We start from the raw sequence: 16222 nt of genomic DNA on the forward strand, positions 1-16222 counted from the left end.
GCTCTCTCTCACTCCCTCTCTCTCAAATAAATAAAAATAAAATCTTTAAAAAAAAAAAAAAGATAATGATTTTACAGCAGCTATTATAAATATGTTTAAAGCCTAAAAGAAAAACTAGCTGTAAGAATGACCAGATCAGGAATGTCAGAACATAAATTAAAACTACAAAAAAGAACCAAATGGAGAGTCTAGAACTAAAAAGTAAAATATACAAACTAAAACTCTGGATAGGACTTACCAGCAGACTGGAGATAGCAGAAGAAATAGTCAGTGAACCTAAAGACAGATCAATAACTATCTAATCTGAAGAAATAAGAGGAAAAAAATTGGGAAAAAAAAATCAAACATAGGTGCAACTGGAGTCTCAGGAGAAAAAGAATACAGTAGAAAGAAATAGAAGACACGTATGCTGAAACTGATGGAAAACTAACTTACAGATTCATATAGCTCAGCAAACTCCAATCAAAATAATCTTAAAACTACACCTACAGGGCGCCTGGGTGGCTCAGCTGGTTAAGCGACTGCCTTCCACTAAGGTCATGATCCTGGAGTCCCGGGACTGAGCCAACAGGGAGCCTGCTTCTCCCTCTCCCACTCCCCTCTCATGCGCTCTCTCTCTCTCAAGTAAATAAATAAAATCTTTAAAAAAAAAAAAAAACTACACCTACACACATCATAGTCAAATTGCTAAAACCAAAGATAAAGAGAAAAAAATCTTGATAACATCCAGAGGAAAAAGAATCCATAAGGAGGAACAATTATTCAGATTACAGCTGAGTTCTCAGCAGAAACAATGGAGGCCAGAAAATAGAAGAGCTTTTTTAAAGTCATCTAAAAGGGGAAAAAAACATCCTGTCAACTCAAAATTCTATATCCAGAACAACTATCCTTCAAAAACCGAGCATGAAAAAAAGACATTTTCAAGTACATAAAAGATGAGTGAATTTTTTTTTTTAAAGTTTTTATTTGTTTATTTGACAGAGAGATCACAAGCAGGCAGAGAGGCAGGCAGAGAGAGAGGGAAAGGGAAGCAGGCTCCCTGCTGAGCTGAGAGCCCAATGTGGGACTCGATCCCAGGACCCTGAGATCATGACCTGAGCCGAAGGCAGCGGCCCAACCCACTGAGCCATCCAGGCGCCCCAAGATGAGTGAATTTGTTATTAGCATACCTGTCCTACAGCAAATACTACAGGAAGTTCTTTAGACAAAAGGGATATCAGATAAAAACTCAGACTAAGGGGATGTCAGAACCCCAAATCTACAAAAATAAGGAACTCTACAAAGGATAAACATGTGGGTAAATAGAGAAGACTTCTTTTAATTTCTTTATAAAACATGATTCTTTGAAGTAAAAACTGTAACACTGCAGTGTTTTGGAACATACATCGATGCAAAATATATCATGACCATAGTACAAATGATGTGGAGTAAACAGAAACATATTGTTGCAAAGTTGTTGTATTTTATCTGAAGTGGTTCAGCGTCAACTCTAAGTACTCTATGAAAAGTTAACAATGCATATTGTAATCTCTAGAGCAAAAAAGTATAGCAAAAAAGCCGTTAGCAAAATTAAAACAGAATACTGAAAATATTCCATTCATGTAAAATAAAGCATAAAAGCAGGCAAATGATGTAATGAGCACTAGGTGTTATGTAAGTCTGACGAATCACTGAACTCTACCTCTGAAATGAATAGTACACCATAGGTTAATTACTTGAATTTAAAGAAAAAAATAAGGTATAAAGAACAGAGGAACAAAAAACTAGATGAAACAAACAGAAAACAATTAACAAAACAATGAACCCAAACCTTGCTATGTCAATAAATACTGGAATTGTATATGAAGTATCCAATTGAAAGGCAAAGGCTGTCAGAATGGATGAAAAAGACTGAGCTATATGCTGTCTGCAAAAAGGCATAAAGACAGATATAATGAGGATAAGGAAGATGGTATGACTATCAATATCAGACAAAGTAAAAAATCAAGTCAAGTAATATAACCAAGGATAAACAGGGATAATTTATAACGATAAAAATGTCAATTCATTGGGAAGAGAAAACAGAAATGTTCATGCTCCTAATAATATAGCTTCAAAACACATAAAACAAACATGGAAAGAATTTTTTAAAAATCCGCAATAGCTGATGATTTTAACACCTTCTTTTAGTAATCACTAAAAGTGACCCAAAAACTCAATAAAGATATAGAAGATCTGAAATATCATGACCTCACAGTTACACTCAACAACTGCAAAATATACAATCTTTTGTAGTGCCCTTGAAATGATCATCATGATAAACCATTATGCTGGGCCATAAGACAAGTCCCAGTTGCAAAAAAGACTGGAATCTTAAGGAGTCTGTCTTCTGATGAAAAGCTCCAAATATTTAAAAATTAGTGAAGAATACAGTGTCATCAAAATTTGTAGGCTGTGGCTAAAGCAATGCTTAGAAGGAATTTTACTGCATTAACCGCTTACATTTTAAAAAGAACAAAGGTTTAAAATCATTTATCTAAGTCTCCACTGTAAGAAGTTAGAAAAAGGAGGGGGGCCTGGGTGGCTCAGTGGGTTAAAGCCTCTGCCTTTGGCTCAGGTCATGGTCTCAGGGTCCTTGGATTAAGCCCTGCATTGAGCTCCCTGCTCAGTGGGGAGCCTGCTTCCCCCTCTCTCTGCCTGCCTCTGCCTACTTGTGATCTCTGCCTGTCAAATAAATAAAATCTTAAAAAAAAAAAAAAGTTAGAAAAAGAGCATTCAGGAGGAGGAAGGAAATAAAAATAAAATCTAAATGAATGGAAATATATACCATGTTGAGCATCAGAAGACTCAGTATTGTTAAAATGTCAGTTCTCTCCAAATTGATCTATAGATTCCACACAATGCCAACTACAATTAACAGGCTTTTTTTTAGTATAGAAACTGACAGGATGATCCTAAAATGTATATGGCTATTTGGGAATAGCCAAATTATCTTAAAAGAGAAACACGAAGGACTTCAACTTTTTGACATCAATATGAAACTAAGTATTTATGAACATATTCTAACTAATGAATAAGCAAATTACAGATATATATCATCATCAATGATGCCAACAACACAAATGAGACATTATGTACTCCCTGATGAAAGTATCTATACCATTTATGAAACAGACTTAACCAAAAAATTGAACCTGAATGTGATCTATCTCCTAGATGACTACCAACTTACAGGAAATACAGTACAAAGAATATGTTAAATAATACCATGGTGTGTGCAATTAACAAGGAGCACTCTCTGAAGAACCCAGTTTTTTCCTACTAAATGTGCAAAAAAAGAGAGAGAGAGAGAGAGAGAGAAATGGAGAAGAAATTGACAAAGAGAGACTTGATAAAGAGAGACATCCACTAGCTGCAATGTGTGGTCTTTATAAGCATCTTCATTCAAATACATTGTAAAATAAGTAATGAGACAATGAGGGCAATTTAAATATATTTGATGATGTAAAGGAATTAAACTTTCCCTGTCTGTGATAATGTATTATAGTTACACACAGGAAAAGAATGATCATCTTTTAGACATATATATTGAAATAATTAGAGATAAGCTCAAAATAATATAGGGTAGAGTAGGAAAGTGTGCAGAGATAAACAGGACTGGCCATGAGTTGATAATTTTTTAAGGTGAGTGACAAGGGGACAAATTTTTGTAAAGAGCATATAGCAGGTTTTAAAAGTTCAAAAGCAGGGGCGCCTGGGTGGCTCAGTGGGTTAAGCCGCTGCCTTCGGCTCAGGTCATGATCTCAGGGTCCTGGGATCGAGCCCCGCATTGGGCTCTCTGCTCAGCAGGGAGCCTGCTTCCTCCTCTCTCTCTACCTGCCTCTCTGCCTGCTTGTGATCTCTCTCTGTCAAATAAATAAATAAAATCTTTAAAAAAATAAATAAATAAAATAAAAGTTCAAAAGCAGAAAGTTTAAAAAAAAAAAAAAAGCTATAATAAAGAGCATCCCTGAAACTGACCAGCTTGTGGCTATTTGGTTGGAAAGCAAAGTGGAACATCTTGGGATGTGATCATGTCTTGTGCCCAAACGGGCTGTACAGCCAGGACCAAAGCAAGGCTGGGCTCAGCTATAGATCTGCACATTCTTGGACAGGTGGGGCCAAGTTCCTATACACTGTGTAGTTCCTTGTTCAATGGGCAGCTAGGGGGCTGGAGAGGTGAGTGAGGAAGACTTGTCTGGCGTCACAGAACAGGGGCCTGTGGTAATAAGTAGATGAGGGAACCACTTCGGGAAGTGACTGAGGCTTTTCTGGCTTTGTTTACTGTCTGTCTCTCCTCACTAAAGAGGGCAGGGGACTACGTCTGTCTTATTTATTCACTGCTATATATCCAGTGCTTCTAAGTAAATATGTTGAGTGAATGATCTCTAGTAAGGCTCAATAAAATACATGCCACAAAAGCCTCGTAAGCAAACTGTGCTCCTAAGTTACTCATACTTCCCTGAATTAAAATAATTTCTTTTAACAAACCAATGATAGTATTACTTTATATTTTCCTTGTTGTCTGTTCCAAGTTTTCATACACAGCATCTCAATTTAAAATTCACAAAACCATACTACAATGTAATCAGGCCACATACATTCAGCCTAGAAGAACCAAGGACTCCTGCCTTTTGGTCATTATTTCCTCTTCTGTATCACAACTAGTCAAGTGCTAAAGATAAAACATGTTTTCCAAGAAGCAACTGTACCTTCACAACACTGCACTAAATTTCTAATTTACCCTGAAGATGTAAGTTTTCCAACTCTGGGTAAGCTGCATCATAATTCAACATTAAAAACTAACCTAAGACTAAAACAAAGTATGGAACAGTAACTAACAGGATTGTATGGGTAAGGAACAAAAGTGACCTTGTGCTTCAAAGAGGGAACCAGATGTATAACATTCAGACATTCCTCTGCTGAACTATTAGCACAAACTGGTTGGACTGGCAGAAATCCTGATTTTTTTCCAGAGCTCAAACAAGTTACGCCCCATGAATCTAATCTTAAACCAGAACAAACTGGACAGAGAAAAAAACTGCCATAAACTAAAGGCAATCTAAAAGGCCATGAATATATTTCAAAATGTAACTTTGCTTAGGAAATTCAGTTTGGGTGTGATTTATTTCAAGAGGTATTTTCAAAAATATAATACTTACTAATGCCAAACAGTGAAGTTTTGTTTGAATTTCAAATTTATTACAAAGGGACAGAATTTCGTCCCTTTGTGGAATGAAGTATTTGGGGTTTGAATTCAATTTATCCACCCATGTTCCAGGCGGACATTTTGCTAAATAGGATATATGATCAGGTTTCAAGAAAAAGAAACAAAAGAAAAAAAACCAACTTCATAAAGTCTATACTACACAGCTCATTTCCCCATATGATGGCCTCCAGAAACATTTACTGTTGGCACACTGTGTGCTATCCTTATTAATACACTGATGACAGTACTAATCCACTGTCAACAGAGAAGTCACCAGCATGTCTGGGACAAAGGAAAAAATCTAGACAGTGAGAGGTAAAGGCTCACAGATACATCTCAACTAAGTCACTAAGATTCAGAGGTATAGTTTCTAGCCATGTCCAGTTATTCATTTTACACCTGAAAATGAAAATAAGAAGCATGGGACTAACTGGAAAGGTTTCTTGTTTGTCTTAAAGAAAATATTACAAAAATTAAGCAAATTTCAAAGATAGTGGAGGACCAGAAAGTCACAAAATGTTTCTGCCCCATCTTCTTAATCTCTAGTCATTCTTCGGTGTGGTAATTTTCCATTTTTAAGACCCTACCACCAACCTTGCTTATCAGGCAGAAGAGAGCTTCAAAGAAATCAAAACAAAGGCCTTGGGCGCCTGAGTGGCTCAGTGGGTTGAAGCCTCTGCCTTCGGCTCAGGTCATGATCTCGGGGTCCTGGGATCGGGCCCGGGATCGGGCTCTCTGCTCGGCAGGGAGCCTGCTTCTTCCCTCTCTCTCTGCCTGCTGCTCTGCCTACTTGTGATCTCTCTCTCAATCAAATAAATAAATAAAATATTTAAAAACAAAAAAAAACAAAAGCTTTTTCAATCATAGGCTCACTCCTTGGCTCCTGGACTGAAAAAGAGCTCCCTTCTTGGGATTTCTACAGGAGATTCAGTGGAACAGACTGAAGCTCAATCACCCTTATTAAAATGCGAAATTATTGGGGTGCCTGGGTGGCTCAGTGGGTTAAAGCCTCTGCTTTCAGCTCAGGTCATGGTCTCAGGGTCCTGGGATCAAGCCCCGCGCGCTTCCCCCTCTCTGCCTGCCTCTCTGCCTACTTGTGATCTCTCTCTCTCTCTCTCTGTTAAATAAATAAATAAAATCTTTTAAAAAAATGTGAAATTCTAGGGACGCCTGGGTGGCTCAGTTGGTTAAGCCTCTGCCTTCAGCTCAGGTCATGATCCCTGGGTCCTGGGATCGAGTCCCGTATCGGGCTCCTTGCTCAGTGGGGAGCCTGCTTCTCTCTCTGCCTCTGCCTCGGCCTGCAGCTCTGCCTGCTTGTGTTCTCCCGCTGGCGCTCGCTCTCTCTCTCTCTCTCTCTCTCTCTGACAAATAAATAAATGAAATCTTTAAAAAAAAAAATGTGAAATTCTTGATGATGTATGTACTTCTCCTTTACTCTATAAAGCTAAACACAGCTAGCAGAATTCTCTCTATATGCTACCTGTCTGATTTCCACTCTGGAAGCTGAGCCGTATCACCTGAAAAAGTTACCCTTCTAACTAGAAAAAACAGAGTAAACAAGGCAACTACAGAAAGTCTTATCATCTAAGCCCTAGTGCTGAGGCAGTCAAACACCACCATCATTTAGCAAAATTTCTACAGTGCCTTATGATTCAGCTTTAAACACTTCAAGCTGCACTCCAGCAAGTGACTGAATGACCACCTACCTAAAATTCACAGTGATAACTTTTTGACAGAGGTAGATTTTGATCTATGCCAACAACTAGAATTGGCTCGTCCCCACAAACCTCTTTGAAAAATCTTAGTGCAAAAGCTCCAGGATATAAGAAATTCAGATTCACAGTCATAAAGCGCCATGACCTTTCATCGCATGATTAAAACTGCTGTTTCCTAGGTCATGTGGGCACTAAACAAAAGCTTGGCCAACACCAACCCTTTCCATATAAAGAGGTCTTGGGAAGCTACGCAGCTCTCTTTAAGAAAAGAGAACCACTGGTTCTAAACTCTAAAAGGAAATTCATAAAAGGATGAAATTTTACGGTATGCAAAATAGCTCTCAACTAAAAAAAGAAAGGAAGAAAGAAAGAAAAGAAACCTTAAGACCTTTGAGTACTTTTTGTTTTTTTTTAAGTATTTATTTATTTGACAGACAGAGATCACAAGTAGGCAGAGAGGCAGGCAGAGAGAGAGGGAGGAATCAGGCTCCCTGCCAAGCAGAGAGCCCGATGCGGGGCTCGATCCCAGGACCCTGGAATCATGACCCGAGCCGAAGGCAGAGGCTTTAACCCACTGAGCCACCCAGGCGCCCCAAGACCTTTGAGTACTTTGAAGTGGCCATCCTATCCACGAACTGATTAATACTCAGTTTTTTTCTGGGGCTTGACTTGTTCCATTCTTCAGGAAAGGGGAGAATGTAGACAAGAACTGGAAACCTTTACAATAGTTCAAGTTCACTTCTGCCATTTCTAACAATCAAAAGGATTAAGAATGATTTTCCAAAAACATGTTGATGAATCAACTTACATATCTTAAAATCGTTTTCAACCAACAGTCTGCACAAACTGTATCATCTATTTAAATGTGTGAATTATCATACACTGATATAGCATATGATTGTTAAAAAATTGTCTTTGCTTACTGCAATTCTAGCTCAACTTCTATTTAGCCAAAAAAAGAAAGTCATAATAAAGAATGGCTTTACTTGCTTCATAGTGATATTTAAATGAAATGAGTATGCCTAAATTCTTCACAATAGTAAAATATAAAAGTAGTACAAGGGGAATTTCCAGCTAATTATAAGGTTTAAATTTGTGCCAAATAATTTACACATGTATTGCCAGAATAACAGAGCATCTGTACAGTTTTTATGTAAATGTACTGAACAGAGAGAAAGTGTGCTCTTTTCCATCTTAGGATACTATTTCTAGATGTTACATAAAGGACAAGCTCCCATGACACAAAACTGTAAAAAGTTTCATAACAGTCATGTTCCATGAATTTATTTTTCAATCACACACATTATAAATACCAAGAGTCATTTCCTATCATCTTGGGGGGAAAAACTACTTACAAGAGAAACATACTTACAAGAGATAGCAGCAAACTGAACAGGTTACCAGCATGGTGATGGTAACTCTAAAACAAAACAAAACCAAACCATCATTAGATAACCAGAAAACCAGGGAGACACTGTCAGATGGTTTAAGCCTCCTTCCCAAATTACAAACTGGCAAGGTCTATGCACCAAGAAAAGGGAACTAAATCTGTTCAAACACCAAATAACGACTGCACTCAGTAGAAGTTTAAGTAAGTAATTAAGGTTTGTATTCGAAGGGACCTGTACTGAGGCCTCAGCTTAGACGGCCAATCCAAACCCACTGACAACTGAACACAAAAGGCTGCAGTGACAGTTGCGACATCCAAGAAACTACCTATCTGGTAGTTTTCTCTGCAGTAAAATGACACGATACTTGTAAAAACTGAACTTTCTAAGAGCGCCTGGCTGGCTCAGTTGGGAAAGCATGTGATTCTTGATCTTAGGGTCGTGATTCAAGCTCCACGTTGGGGAAAGAGATTACTAAAAATAAACAAACTTAAAAAAAAAAAAAAAATGCCAGAACTACATAGGCTTAAAATGAAAACGAGATGATTCTTAAAAAAAAAAATTAAATATATATATTTTATAAATAAATAATATATATTATATATAATATATATTATATATATTTATGTTTTTTATATTTATATATAAATTTATATTTATATATATTAATTACATAAATATATTTATATATCTTTTCAATGTTGACCTCTTCCCATCTCTATTCCTGTCTGAAAAATAGTTAAACCTGGATCTCTGATCAGCTGAATTTCAACATTTAAAAAACTGAATTCATGGTAACCTGTTCCCATTTCTCTTTCCAAAGGCTCCTCTTCCCAATATCCTACACCCCAGAAGAAGCTGTCATTTCCACCCATCCAACCCACTCCTCAAATCTGTCATCGTTTTGTTCATGCCTCCTCTGCATCCTGAATCACCAAATGCTAGCAGATTCAAAACTTTCTTCCTTCCCTTTCATCCTACCACACTCATCACAGAGTCATCTTTCTAAATATTCTTTCATCACATCACTCTTCAGCTGAACACCTTTCAATGCTCTCCATCCTTCACAGGAGTAATTCCCAAAGAAGGGGTCTCCACACCCCACAGAGTAAGCAAGACTATCTCCTCAAATACAAGTAGCAAATATCAGAATTCCTATTTATATTTATTTTCAATTCATCCTTTAGAAGTTCTGTGTGTGCACATGTACTTTCTGTGGTCAATACTGGCACATCCATTCATTCATTCAGCAGATTTTCAATTGAGTGTCCAGTATGTACCAGGCTCTGGGGAAAAAGGAGTCAACGAAATGGATGAAAACCCCTGCCCTGGCGAAGTTTACATGATCGTGGGGGAAGACAGACAACAAACAAGATGAACTTTAAACAACTGTTTACATAGGTACCATTAGTATGCCAGGTGGTCAGTAAGTGCTAATGGAGAAAAATAGAGCAGGAAAGAAGGGTAAGGGTATACAGGGTTTGGAGGCTGTGCTTGCGATTTTATTTTTTTTAAGATTTTATTTATTTATTTGACAGAGAGAGAGAGACCATAAGTAGACAGAGCAGCAGGCAGAGAGAGAGGGGGAAGCAGGCTCCCCGCCGAGCAGAGAGCCCAACGCGGGGCTCGACCCCAGGACCCTGAGATCATGACCCAAGCCGAAGGCTGAGGCTTAACCCACTGAGCCACCCAGGTGCCCCAGTGTGCTTGCAATATTAAAGAGGGCAGTCAGGAAAAGGCTTGCTGAGGACGTGGCAAGAGAGTCCAGACCTGAAGGTAAGGGAGTGTTCCAGACAGAGGGAAGAGCAAATGCAAAGGTGCTATGGTACCAGGAGTTAAAAGAGGACAGAAAGAGGACAGAGGCCCATGTTGCTGAGCAGAGTAAGGGGAGGGAGGTCAGCAAAAGGGAGAATATAGACAAGAACTGGAAACACCTTTAAAATAGTTTAACTGGAGTTTGGCCATTTCTGACACTCATGAGGATTAAGGGCAGTGTCTTGGTAGCCTCTAAAGGAAAAGGGAAGCTATTTGGAGGGATCTGAGCACAGGACTGACAAAATCTGATTCAGATTCTATGAGGACCTCTCCGCAGAGCAGAAACAAACTGGGGGAAGAGAGGCAAAGGGAAAAGTTGAGAAACCAGTTTGCAATCATCCACGGACCAGGCTGGTAGCAGCAGCAGTAGTGAGAACTGGTCAGATTCTGGATATGTTGTGAAGGCACACGCTTCGAAATACCTAACTTACACATTATGCTTGTATACATGAATGAGCATGTGCCGGAGTTTGTGTTACAAAATTTTGACAGGCACGTAACAAAAATGTTTGATTTCTGAAGAGCTACACAATCAGAACCAGCTTCTCACCTGTAATCAGTTCCCTCCACTCATCCTCACCAATGTCCACTTTGGGACAGCAACCCTCCACTCCCAAAAGCAGGAGGCCTCACTGTCCCCCGCAAAAACATCAAGTTTACTCCTCTCCATTCCAAGCTTTTGCTCATTTTCCTTCATTCCTCTGCCTCAACCTGGAATCCCTGTGTCTTCTGTCTTCTTCAAAGACCATCTAAGAAACCTCAAACTGCTGAGACTCTACTGTGTTACCGGCTTACTACTTTTGTATCAAAAGCTCCTCATTAAAATATCACCTCCAGCCTGGCTGGCTAAGTCAAAAGAGCGCAGGACTCTTGATCTCCGGGGTCCTGAGTTCAAGCCCCATACTGGAGACAGAGATTACTTAAATAAATAAATAAACAAACCTAAACAAAAATAAATAAAATATTCTCTCCAAATATGCTGCTTAGTGGTTGCATGCTGAAGTGTCTGAGATGAAGAAGTCATCATAATGAGTGCAATTCACTTTCAATTTAGCAAAAATATATGTGTGTGTTTACACACATACACATTCACAGATACAAAGCAAATATGAGTATGTTAACAATTATTGTATCTCAGCGGTGGAATACAACATTACTACTCTTTCTGCCTTTCCGTATGCTTGAAACAAATCGGAGCTCACTGAACTCCCTGTGAGCTAGCTCTACCCCTCCTCCACATCTACCCGCTAAAGGAGCCACCGTGAAAAAAGGGAAGGTTTTAGAGCACCTGTTTAGGAAATCATGAAAAACATGAACGGTCTGATTCCAAACACCAACTTCTTTTTATTTGACCCATTTTCTGTTGTAGAAAAAAATGAGAGCAAGGGGTTTGCTTTAAGTTACAGAGATTTTTCTGCATTCTGCTGTGTGTGTGATGTGGGAGTAGAAGGCTAGCTGAGGACAAAGCTTGGGCTGACACCCAGCAGCCTCCCCGCTCCACCCTCCCAGTGGGTGGGATTTGTATGACGTTCTTCCAGGAAGCTCCCCAAGATCTTCAAAATAAACCTTGCTGGGGTGGGGGTTGGGGGGAAAAACCACCTTAACTAGACAATGGCAAGGCACCTGGTACCTCGAGGTCCTCTTTAGCATATGAAAGTTCTTTTGAAATCACCCTAATCCTTATCTCCCCTGACTTTCTAGTACATAATCTGCCACCCCTCACAACCTTCAGGCAGCAGTTCTTCCGGCCCACCGGTCCTGTCCCCGTGCTCTCCTTTTTACACAGATGATGTCTCAACTATTCTTTCTTGGCCATCAGTTCCAGACCCCACCGAATCTCACCTATATTCCAAAACCACAGCACGTGGGTCTTGCAGGGAAAAGGATTTAATATCAAAGTCTCTCTTCTTCCCTTGCCACATAGCACTTTTATCTCCTTAGTGAAGATGTTTTTAATCTTTGAAATCACAAATGCTCTGATTAAAAATTCACCTACCCTTGAAGCAATTAAGCTCCTTCGTGTATTAAAAAACCGTCTCGGGGCGCCTGAGTGGCTCAGTGGGTTAAGCCTCTGCCTTTGGCTCAGGTCATGGTCTCAAGGTCCTGGGATCGAGCCCCACATCAGGCTCTCTGCTTGGCAGGGAGCCTGCTTCCTCCTCTCTCTGCCTCCCTCTCTGCCTACTTGTGATCTCTCTCTCTGTCATATAAGTAAATAAAATTTTGAAAAAAAAAGAAAAAAAAACCGTCTCGCAGGCTTTCAGGAGTTAAAGGGGAACTACTACTAATTCAATACTACTATTTCCTTCCATCTTACAATGAGGAAATGGGAAACATTGAAAAGTTAACTGTCCAAGGTCATAAGGATCATCCAGCTAGGAGCAGTGTTTCTCAAAGTGTAATACAGTAACTCCTAATGGACACTTTGTGTTTTAAGAACTGCTCAATCCTGCCAAGAGCAGGAAATATAAGGATTGGGGTGGAGGCTGTGAATCAGACCCAGATAAGGTATCACTAGCAGGTCAAACCTGAACCATGACACTAGAGCTGGAAACTGAGTAGTCCATGGACTGACTACTGGAGACATTTCATTACCCTGAATAACAGCAGTGGCACCAAGCCCCAACGGGGCTGGGCATGATGGGTCCCAAATGGGGGTCTTTTAAGAAAGGAGTGGTCAATGTTACAAGCACATTAATAAATGCTTTTCTGAGTATTTGGACTGGAAAGACACACAGTAGGGAAATGAAATAGTTGAAGACAAAAACACAACAAAGTATTTTGTTGTTCTCTAACTCCAGTAAGAGAAACAAGACTAAGAAATTAAATTTGGTTAACACAAATTGTTTAATAACCCTAAAATTCCAACACTGCATCATCTATTATAGTCTGGAGAGATGACCCTCCATAACTGATGTTTTTGGGGGACATGAAGGAGGGAGAGGAAACCCAATACAACCAAATGATAGAAATTCGTCTACCATTTTTCTTTTTTAAACACACTGTGATTTACTTTTAAGTTAGACAGGAGTATCAAGTCTACTACAAGTTTACTGCAGACAGCAAAAGGAGTTTCGGTCACAAAATATTAAGGAAGTAACAGCATTTTCTTTCCCTCAATCAAGGCTGTAGAATTATCAATTATCCACTCAATGGGTATTTACTGAATGCCTGCTATGCATGCAAAGCACTGGAAAGCCATCAATTTGTTTCAAAGAATAAAGCAAAAGATGGTGCTTTAGTCAAGCTCTGACTTCTGCCTAAGTTTCATTCCAAATATCTTGGGCTAAGAAAAAAAATGACTAAAAGGTAAAAGAGGAACCAGAAAGAGGGTGTTCCAAAGCTCCTTTGAAGACAAGGCTCTATGTCATGCTACAACAAAAAAGATTTACTTACAAAATAGAAAAAGCTCTATTTAACAAAAAAGTCCAAGGGAAAAGTCTTAGTCAATCATTCTGAGAAGTTGGTACACTCACACACAAGCGCAGGAGCGCCCTCCAAAAGGTATGACGCAGGGGTTTCTAAACAATACCTCCTGCTCTTTGGTCACTAATCTCGCTTTAGATCAGGCCCTCATTACCTGGGGGCAACTAGATGCAAGGCCTAGGCTCCACGCTGCGCACAAGCTTGTGTCCTGTGCAACGGCGACAACATGTGAGGCAAAGAGGGCAATTTGTTTCATTTGATCCTTTATAGGCCTCATCTGAGTGGAGGGCAGGGCTAAAGGGGCGAAAGTCGTCCAGGGGCAAACCACAACTTCTCCCGGAGTCGGTATAAACCCATTTCTTATGCACCCTCTCCAGACAGGCCCCGTGATGAGAAAAAAAAAAATCCCCTGTAACCCCGTCCCAAGGAGGGTTCGTCGGAAGTCACCCTCCTCACCCTCGGATCAGGGAACCCTGAAGCTACCGCGGTAAGAAGTCGGGGGGCTACAGGAGTTCGGGCCTGACTCTGGAGTCTGGGGCGGCCCCGCAAGGTCTGCGACCGGTGCAGGTCGCCCCCCTCCCCCGCTCGGCCGGGCCGGTCCCCACCGCGCGTTCCTCCCAAGGCGGACCTGGCGTACTTACCCCCGGTTGGGACCCTTAGGGATAAACCAGGGCACGCAGAAGCCGACGAAGCCCCAGAACACGCTCATCACGATGAGAGGCACAGTGAGGCCGTTATACGCCATGGTTGCCGCCAGAGGTACCAGCCCCTGCCCAGCCGCCTCACTTTGGTCCCACCCGGAAGTGTCAACACCAGGCCGCGTGACCAGCGCGCGCAAAGACCCGCCTCCCTCGCCCCACGTGACCCGCGCGCAGGACCCAGCCCCTCCGCCCCTCCAGAAATCCCGTGTACTTTACGTATGGACCATAGTGTCTGAGCAATATGCATGTGTCCTTCGAGTTACCTCCTGATTTTTTTCTTCCTTAAGCAGAATGGATTCCTGGATTAAATGGGAAGTTGGACCAATAACCTTAAACATCTGTACCAATTCTTCAAACAGAATTCCAAACTGTCACCTGGCCAGTTATATAGGAAACAAGATGGTTATCTTTGTGTTCATACTGCTCCTCCAAAGCAGCCCACGCAGAAAGTCTACTGTCTTTAAGTTCCAGTGCGAGCGCTGCCTTCTCCAAGACCTAGTTCATTATGTTAGTGTGTCTCTTGTGGCCATTCATCTTAACCAACTCTCCGCTGGAGGCTACCTCCTTGACGACGGGCACTGTTTAACTGGTCCGTGCTCCTCAGCAGTCCTTATATATAGAATGTGCTCAATAAACACCTGTAACCGAAATGCATAATTAAGGAAGGGCGAGGTCAGCCCCGAACTAAGAGGAAAAAGTCCACTCCTTTCTCTTAGTTTTTTCTTAATTTGTTTTTAATTGTGGTAAAATATCATGGCCATCTTAGCCATGAAGTGTAAAGGCCTGTAGCTTTAAGTACATTCACATTGTTGTGTACCCAATCTCCAGAACTTTTTCATACCCATAAAACAACTCCCTATTCTCTCTTCCTCTAGCCCTTGGCAATCCCGACCCTACCTCCTGTCAAGTTTGACTACTCTAGATACTGGATATAAGTGGAAGCATACAATATTTTTCTTTTTGTAACTGCCTTGATTCACTTAGCATAATATCCTCAGGCTTGATCCATGTTGTAGCGTGTGTCAGCATTTCTTTCTTTCTTAAGGTTGAATAATATTCTACTGTATGTGTATGCCATATTTTATTTCTACATTCCCATCTGAAGATGGATATTTGAGTTGCTTCCATTTATAGCTTTAGCTATTATAGATTTTTTCCTATCTCTTAAATAAAGGCAAATATTTACTTTTAAGTGACCCCAATAAGTCTAATCTTTGCATCACCTTCTTGGCAACTCCTTTAAAAACCAGGTGTTGGGGAGCACAGGGATGTGGCCATTCATAATTCAGTTTTGTGTAAATCTGTTTCATCCTCTCTGAAATGAGAAAGTTCCCTATCTTGGTATTATAGCTGTGGGCTAGTACTGGCCAATAGCTCCCTCTATCAGTCAATCTATTTTATCACACATTCCAAATAAAAACTGGTGTCCAAGGCCAGGACCTAAGATTCAGTAACCCACCAAATGAAGAAATATTCTCTGCCTTCAAGGCACTTAAAGTCCACTTCAGGAAATGTCAGTATGGCTCAAGGACCCCAGGGGAGTCCCTGGAACTCTCCCAGCAGGTCTGTAAGGACCTCTCTGTTCTAACTAACAATCTGTGTAAAGCTGTATTTTCTTCCTATGCTTTCCCCGATCTGTGGCAACAGATTGAATGCAGAAGCATTATTAAGAATCCATTTGTCTTGGGGCGCCTGGGTGGCTCAGTGGGTTAAGCCGCTGCCTTCGGCTCAGGTCATGATCTCAGGGTCCTGGGATCGAGTCCCGCATCGGGCTCTCTGCTCAGCGGGGAGCCTGCTTCCCTCTCTCTCTCTCTCTGCCTGCCTCTCTGTCTACTTGTGATCTCTCTTTGTCAAATAAATAAATAAAATCTTTAAAAAAAAAAAAAGAATCCATTTGTCTTAACCATAAGAGACTCTTAATCTCACAAAACAAACTGAGGGTTGCTGGGGAGA

At 40.6% G+C, this 16222-nt stretch overlaps 1 protein-coding gene across 1 annotated transcript in view; it reads right to left on the reverse strand.

Annotated features, from left to right (window-relative positions):
* Positions 1–14419, reverse strand: part of LOC111141215 (ATPase H+ transporting V0 subunit e1) — a 30426-nt gene extending 16007 nt beyond the window's left edge. The window contains exons 1-2 of the mRNA XM_022493626.1: positions 14210–14419; positions 8315–8362 (exon numbers count right to left, since the gene is read on the reverse strand). Coding sequence (XP_022349334.1) covers positions 8315–8362; positions 14210–14313 — 152 coding nt within the window. The 5' untranslated portion in view covers positions 14314–14419. The remainder of the gene's footprint in view (positions 1–8314; positions 8363–14209) is intronic.
* Between the last annotated feature and the right edge of the window lie 1803 nt (positions 14420–16222).

Source organism: Enhydra lutris, unplaced genomic scaffold, assembly GCF_002288905.1.
Source record: "Enhydra lutris kenyoni isolate GAN:26980312 unplaced genomic scaffold, ASM228890v2 scaffoldscaffold5, whole genome shotgun sequence".
Lineage (NCBI taxonomy): Eukaryota > Metazoa > Chordata > Mammalia > Carnivora > Mustelidae > Enhydra > Enhydra lutris.